Source organism: Bidens hawaiensis, unplaced genomic scaffold (genome assembly GCF_021521415.1).
Source record: "Bidens hawaiensis isolate Kalapana, Puna unplaced genomic scaffold, B.hawaiensis_p1.1 tig00011733_1, whole genome shotgun sequence".
NCBI classification, from domain to species: Eukaryota; Viridiplantae; Streptophyta; class Magnoliopsida; order Asterales; family Asteraceae; genus Bidens; species Bidens hawaiensis.
Window position 1 is genome coordinate 359,872 of NW_027491929.1, and position 8,062 is coordinate 367,933.

An 8,062-nucleotide genomic window follows, 5' to 3' on the forward strand; every position below is an offset into this window, starting at 1 on the left:
AATACGTCTCGTATAGCCTTATACGGGACGTATATGACCCGTAAAATACCCCGTATAGTCTTATACAGGGGTATTTGGGGGGAGGGTTGGTGTCTCTAACCGGACCCTTAGTTAACATTATTGGACATGAAATGAAACTCATAATAATTTTATAAAATTGGTCGGGTGATTGGCACGTGACACATGACAAAATACTATACTGAAATAACAAGCACTAGCCTAGTAACCTTTACCAACGATCCAATAGTATCACGTTGTCACCACCATAAACCCTAACCGGAATAATTGTTTTCCGATGACTCCAAGCACCCTCCTGGTGAATCATAATAATGGATTGATGAACAACAACAGCTGCTGCTACTCATCCACTTATTCACTGCTGCTGAACACACGCATCCATCGATTCTCATCTTCCACTTATTCTCCCCTAATCAGGGCCCTTTCTACAGTAAATCGCATATAGTTTCCTGTTGGATTCAAAATCATACATAAGGAGGAGGGGCCGCACACAATTGCTAACCCAACCCGAACCCGACACGAAAATAGAAAAGAAAAGAAGGTTTTGGGTCGAGGGTTAATACCCGTTAACCCATTTAAGTGGTTTAAAAAAACTTTCATAATTATTTTTTTACTTCTTTTTTCTCAATTTTTCTGAAGATGCACTTGCAATTTCCAAATCATTTTCATGCTTTTTAATAATTTATTATATACCGACTCTAAATTATAACAATTTTGTTTTACGCTTTTTCTTCCAAAAGTGGGTTAATGGGTTGTGCTCGGGTTGATCCGAATTTATGTGTGTGCTGGTTAGGTTGAAGTCTTTGTCATGAATAATAATATGAATCGGGTTCGGGTTGCACATTTCAACCCGCCAACTCGCAACTTGTTAACATCCGCTTAACAGCCAAAGCGGCATCTAAGTGGTTAATGCGGGAAAATATCGGATATCGGTCAAGGAGATATTTGTGATATTGGTTATCGCGGTGGGATATCGGTAATTTTAATATCATGCGGAATTTATATATATTGCAGCTTTACACTAACAATTCAGTATACTCTCCTACTATTAACAAATTATCCTTTGGCAACTTACAAACCACTCAAAACACTTAACATTAAACACTAGAAGTTGAAAGTTAAGACTTAAAAACACTAATATCGGGAATATCGGTGAAATTACGGTCAAATATCGGTCAATATCGCCGATATTATTGGTCCTGATATTTTGACCGGTATTTCACATGAGGACCGATAACTGATATCCCACCGATATTGACCGCATAGCCCGACATGATTGACACCCTTAGATACATGAAATGTGGTTGTGTCATTGTTATTAAATTTTAAAAGGCATTGGTTGAAGTTAATATATTAAAACAATAAATGTTAAATGCCGGTTTGGTTTACTGTTCTAAGTTCCAAACTGTAAACTGTCCGTTAAAACTGAATGTTGAACCGGACTATACATATTTCAAATCAGTTGAATGACTCGATTTTTATTGGTTTCAGCGGTTCATGAGCATCCCTATTCGAAACACTTCTTCAGGTTATTATATGTTATGAATTATGATGAAATTTGCACCTGATTTTCTCTTATGTGTTTGCAGCCAGTGAATGTTGAAACTTCTGTTGAGACAAAAAGAAGTAAGGTTGAAATATTCAAAGAACAAAGCAACTACATACGGTACCCTCTTAACGAGGAACTATTAACCGACACACCTAATATTAATGAGGCTGCAACCCAACTAATCAAGTTCCATGGAAGCTACCAACAATACAACCGAGATGAGCGAGGCACCAGATCATACTCGTTTATGCTCCGTACCAAAAACCCGTGTGGCAAAGTTTCCAACCAACTGTACCTTGCAATGGATGATCTTGCTGACCAGTTTGGAATCGGAACCCTTCGGTTAACAACCCGACAAACGTTTCAGCTTCATGGAGTCATCAAAAAGGACCTCAAAACAGTTATGAGCACCATTATTAGAAACATGGGGTCCACACTTGGCGCGTGTGGCGATCTTAACAGAAATGTTCTTGCGCCTGCGGCTCCTTTTGTTAAAAAAGATTATCTTTTTGCACAACAAACAGCTGATAACATTGCGGCACTTTTAACGCCTCAGTCGGGGTTTTATTATGATATGTGGGTGGACGGGGAGCAGTTTATGACTGCAGAACCGCCTGAAGTTGTGAAAGCGCGTAATGATAATAGTTACGGCACAAATTTTGTAGATTCGGCTGAACCGATATATGGAATGCAGTTCTTGCCTAGGAAGTTTAAAGTGGCAGTTACTGTGCCGACTGATAACTCGGTTGATCTGTTTACAAATGACATTGGTGTTGTGGTTGTGTCTGATGATAATGGCGAGCCTCAGGGTTTTAATATATACGTATGGCACTTACTCGTTTAATTATATGTTTTGTGTTAAGCGTATATTAGATTGTTAGTGTTCGGTTTATTTGTGTTTAGCGAACGGGCCTGATTTAGGTTTATCAAGGGTTTCTATTTCTGGTTTTCTGCATGAATTTTGGTTCCAGTCTAGTTTTCTTGGTCACGTTTTCAAGTTTTATTTGTAATAAGTTGGACATGATTAACATCTATAGTCCAACTTGAGGGGTAGGGCTTGTAAACGAACTGAAAGTTAGAAAACCGTTAGGTGGGAAGTTTGTTTATGCTTGTTAGCTTAATAAATGAACGAGCATGAACAAAGAATATTGTTCCATTAATTAAATGAACGGACATGAACCGAGGCCGCATTTGTTCAGTTATGTTCATGAACATTTGGTATTGTGTTCGTTCATGTTCGTTAATTTTTGTTCGTATACGTTCAATTATGTTTTTTAATGCTGTTGAATTGCGTCCTTTTGTTTATGTTTGGCCTTTTTTAATGTATTTTTATTTTTTGTTTATTATGTCTGTTTATTATGTCAATTATTGTAAATAACTACTTCAAGTATTTAACTTTATGTAGGTGATTATGTCCAATGCTTGAGTTCAAGAATGTTGGTTTTTATTTTTCAAATTAATACATGTTTGTTTGTGTTTATTTGTTGGTTTATGTCCGTTTGTGTTCGTTTATGAAGTTAGCGAACGAACACAAACGAACACGAACAAAATCATTTCTTTAATGAGCAAAAACGGACAAAAGGTTTCATTAGGCTATGTGTTTGTAAACTGCCCTTTTGTCGGTAAATGCTAAAAGAACGAACACGAACAATGTCTCGCTCGTTTTGGTTCAGTTCGTTTACAACCCTAAGGAGGAGTATTAAATATATATTAGATTATTAGTATTACGGTTAAATTGCCTTTATCCCACTGGCCCGATTTAGGTTTCCTTAGGGTGTGTTTTCTTATTTCTTACTTGTATATACCCAGGGTTCTTCATTCTATTTACACGATTCAGTTAAAATGTATTTTATTACTTTACATTTTTATGTTCAGGTTGGTGGTGGTATGGGAAGAACACATAGGATGGAAACCACTTTTCCTCGCCTCGCAGAGCCCATAGGCTATGTTCCGAAAGATGATATTTTGTATGCAGTGAAGGCTATCGTTGTCACACAACGAGAAAATGGTAGACGAGATGACCGAAGGTATAGTAGATTGAAGTATTTGATAGATTCATGGGGAATCGAGAAGTTTAGGACAGTTGTTGAACAATATTATGGAAAGAAGTTTGCACCTATACGCGAGTTGCCCGAATGGGAATTCAAAAGCCATCTAGGATGGCATGAGCAGGTATGTTCCATTTTAAAAGTCTTGTAATACTTGGTAAGTTAATGCTTTTAGTTTATGAGTTGGTTACTTGAAGGTTGTTTGTTGCAGGGTGATGGTCTTTTGTTTTGTGGGCTTCATGTTGATAATGGTCGGGTTAAAGGGGTAACGAAGAAGACGTTAAGGGAAATAATTGAGAAGTATAAGTTGAATGTGCGCATCACGCCGAACCAAAACATCGTTCTTTGTGATATTCGGCCTTCTTGGAAACGCCCGATTACTGTAGCTCTAGCACAAGGTGGTCTGTTGGTAAGATATCTGTTTTCACATATTTATGTGGAATAAGTTTAAAGATATACATGCACGAACACACATATAGACGCATATGCACACATAGACGCACTTCATACATATACATATACATATACATATATTCATGTACATATTTTTAAAATTGTTCCTTTATCATGTAGGGGTTTACATGTGTAATATATAGTACAAATGCATTTGTTTTAGACAAGATTGTTAATTCACATATGAAATTTTACATATTTTTGAATGAACACTTCATTTACCTTGATATGTTTATCTGTGCATGTACTTGCGTGTATTTATTCTCAATGTATGTATGTATATTTGTGCATATATGAAGGAGTTTGACTTGTATACTTTTTAAAGCTGCGCGCCACATTTTTAAAGAGATATATCGTGTAAATGTCTTTATTTTGGAAGCAAAGAGATCAACAATATATATTGTTTGCATTTGCATTTGGAAATATAAGAATGTATGCGTTCTTTTCTTTTTCTGGCATTTTTTTTATCTGAATCGTTTATGTACGAGGTAGTAAATTATTATTCGAGTTAATTATCCAAATGGTCACTGTGGGTTGGCCCAAATAACACATTTGTAACAAGTTTGGGGTTTAACACTAACTTCTGTTAGACTTTTTGTTAACTTTGGATAAATTGACCAAAATGCCCTTTTACAACCAACAGGACCATTTGTGTAATTAACTCTTACTATTTGGAGATGCCATTTTCAATGCGTCGGTCATAATCTTCTGTTGTCGATATATTATAATCAATTCACAAATATTTCATTTATCTTTTTCATAGGTTTTTGTCGGTTGCAATGAAACATCACTTTAAAAAAACGATATTAATACAAACATTGGGAATTGTTATTTTTGGCAGCCCTCTACTTATGTGGACCCGCTTAACATAACTGCAATGGCATGCCCGGCCTTACCTCTCTGCCCTCTTGCCATAACCGAAGCCGAACGAGGAATTCCCGATCTCCTAAAACGTGTTCGAGGTGTTTTTGAGAAGGTATCTCCATCTACTATTGATTTTATTTTATCATATTTCAAATTACATATTTACATAATTCATTGTGTTTTACAAATGGGTTAATTCCATAAAAAGAACCACTGCACCATCTTATTTTCAAAAAAAAAATTCCCTCAACCTAGTTTTGGTATATTAAAGACCCTCAACTTGTAAAAGGTACATATATAGAAGTCATTAAACTTATTTTTGTATGTAAGTCACTAGACTAATTCATGTAAATGGAAGAACACTTTTAATTAACTTAACAAATTTTATTCTTCATGGTCGTTCATTTATAAAACGGATGTATGTAAACGGACTTCCTGCTGAAAATAAGATGGTATATATATATATATATATATATTTTTTTTCCAAAACTATTAAATGTCACTTTTATCAATTTAGAGCAATTTAAGACTTTAATATAGGGTTGCAAATGAACCGAACATTTACCCTTTTTAAATTTGCTATAATCTTTATTAACAGGTTGGTCTGCCGTATAATGAATCCATAGTAGTAAGAGTTACGGGTTGCCCTAACGGCTGTGCTCGACCCTACATGGCTGAACTTGGATTGGTTGGTGACGGTCCCAATAGCTATCAGGTACTTTTCCCTTTGTTACCATTTTCATATTTTTACTATTATCTTTGTTTCCTTTGCTAAAATGTTATATATTAAATTAAAGTTATTTTATAATTTATTTTATAAAAAGATTTGGCTCGGGGGAACACCGGCTCAAACTACATTAGCGAGAACTTTCAAGAACAAGGTTAAGATTCAGGACCTTGAGAAGGTTTTCGAACCTTTATTCTACAACTGGAGATTGAAGAGGAAATCAAATGAATCATTTGGTGACTTCACAAATCGCATGGTGAGATACGTGTACAAATAAGTTTTAAAGTAGAGGTGGCAAAATGTTTTTTTTTTGGGGGGGGGGGGGGGGGTATGGGTTTGCATGATTTTGGGTTCAAACCAAACCAAAAGTTCGGTTTTTGAGTTTTTAAAAGGTGTTCTGTCATGTGTAGTTTTGCCTCTTGAGAATGAAATATACAAAGAAGAAGATGGATTAACTTTAACTCCAAACAAATACGTAGCTTAGTTTGTTAAGCATATTTACACGTAGACCCTTATGCTATAACTCATTATAACTCTAGTCCTTACACTATTATGACGGTAACACGCTAGGTTTTGGTCATTTTAATTTTTGGTTTGGTTTTGGTTTTTGTTTTACCATTTGGGCTTGCAATTTTTAGGCTGAAAAAATTGGCCCAAAATAATGAATTTTGGTTTAGACCTTTTTAATTATTTATTATTCATTTCGTTTAAAATATTTGGGCTATACTATTTATTAAATTCTTATAAATTACTAAACTTTTAATTTTAAAAAATGAGAAGCTATTAAATATTACATAACACTCAATTTTAGAAACGGAAGTCTATACATTCTATTCAATTCTGTTTTTCTTGTTTTAATCACATACAAAACCGAACTGAGCCGAAAATTTGTCTTTTACGAAAACATAAAACCAAAGTATTGGTTTTTGTGTGGGTTCAGTTTTTCCGGTTTCATGCACACCGTAACAGGTCAAAAGTTCAATGTATGGTGTTTGTGTGGGTTGAAACAGTTGGGATTGTGGCCGAACACTATTTGTCGATTTCACTAGTACATTTTATTATATGACCAGTATACGCCATTTCTTTCTGTTTACATTTAAACTGTCGTAACACAAATCCTGACATAACTATGACAATGTGTATATTTCATATTATGAGTTTTAGTTGGGTAAATATGTTCTTTAAGTTTTGAGGGGTAATATGAAAACTATACGAATATATATGTGTATATATGCACATATATACTAGGGGTTGTCACGAGCCTAGCCGAGCCAAGGTTCGCTCATACTTGGATTGGTTTGTAAACGGGTCGATTTTGAGCTAACGTAATCTAACTCCGTTCTAATGGGTTTCAAGCCACGAGCTATTTAAACATATATGAACATAGTTTTTGCAAGCGGGCAGCAATTAATACTATGTTTAGATATCTTTAATTAGCTCGTGATTGAAGGTTGTTTCAATAATGAGCCGAGTTGGCTCAGTTTGTAAACGAGCCAAACCTAGCTCGGGGGGGTTCGTAAACTATCCGAGCTGAGCTGACTCATTTTTTTAACGAGTTGATTTCGGGTGAACTTTGAGCTATTTGGAGAATCCTACATAAAATCACGTTTGACACATTAAGCATATATATTAAATGTATTGAAATTGACACCTCATATTAGATAAATCAATTTTTGTTTGTTGGAATAATCTGTGTTCATATGTTTGCAGGGATTTGAGAAACTTGAGGAAACAGTTGACAAGTGGATGGGGGTACCAAAACCGTCATCCCGACACTACTTGAGGGTTTTTACTGACAAGGAAACTTATGAAGCCGTAGACGCGCTTGCAAAGATTGAGAATAAGAATGCTCATCAGTTGGCAATGGAGGTCATTCGCAATTTCGTTGCTTCCCAACAAAATGGCAAAAGCCAGTGAAACATCATCAGTATGTTTTAATTCAAATTTGTTTCGACTTGTTTTTCCAGTTGTTAGCAGTATACCTGGTTTTGAGTCTTAAGGACCTGATCTTTTGTTCTGTTATATTCCAAGTGAGTTGGATTGAAATTGGACTGGAGGGTGAGCAGATCTTGGTATTTTCAAGTTAAAAGAGCCAAGCCGTGCCTGAGTTTGTTAAGGCTGAGCACGAGCTTAGCTTGTTTATTTTTTATTAATTATTTGATTATTATATTTGTATGTTTTATAATTATTTACATATATATAAATATTATAATTATATATATATATATATATATATATATATATATATTACTTAATTATTTATATCATCATTTAATACATAACAATAGTTTTTTTACAAGTATTTTAGAAAGCTCAAGCTCCCTTAAGCTTGGCTCTATCAATGTTCTTAACAAGGCGATCGAAAGTAGCTCACAAGTGGGTCGGCTCGTTTACACCCCTATT

At 35.1% G+C, this 8,062-nt stretch overlaps 1 protein-coding gene across 1 annotated transcript; it reads left to right on the top strand.

The window, feature by feature from the left end:
* The first annotated feature begins 295 nt into the window (after window positions 1-295).
* LOC143538821 (sulfite reductase 1 [ferredoxin], chloroplastic-like) lies at window positions 296-7,628 on the top strand. The gene is made up of 8 exons (XM_077032285.1): window positions 296-448; window positions 1,608-2,390; window positions 3,443-3,739; window positions 3,827-4,024; window positions 4,910-5,044; window positions 5,531-5,647; window positions 5,757-5,915; window positions 7,370-7,628. Exons 1-8 carry the CDS (start codon window positions 296-298, stop codon window positions 7,574-7,576), a joined length of 2,049 nt encoding a protein of 682 aa, XP_076888400.1. The 3' UTR covers window positions 7,577-7,628.
* The last annotated feature ends 434 nt before the right edge of the window (window positions 7,629-8,062 follow it).

Excerpts from the sequence above, each read along its gene's own strand:
- LOC143538821 (XM_077032285.1), top strand. The coding sequence starts at position 296 with ATGACTCCAAGCACCCTCCTGGTGAATCATAATAATGGATTGATGAAC. Across the intron at positions 2,391-3,442 it reads CTCAGGGTTTTAATATATAC|GTTGGTGGTGGTATGGGAAG; the intron begins GTATGGCACTTA and ends TTTTATGTTCAG. Across the intron at positions 3,740-3,826 it reads ATCTAGGATGGCATGAGCAG|GGTGATGGTCTTTTGTTTTG; the intron begins GTATGTTCCATT and ends TGTTTGTTGCAG.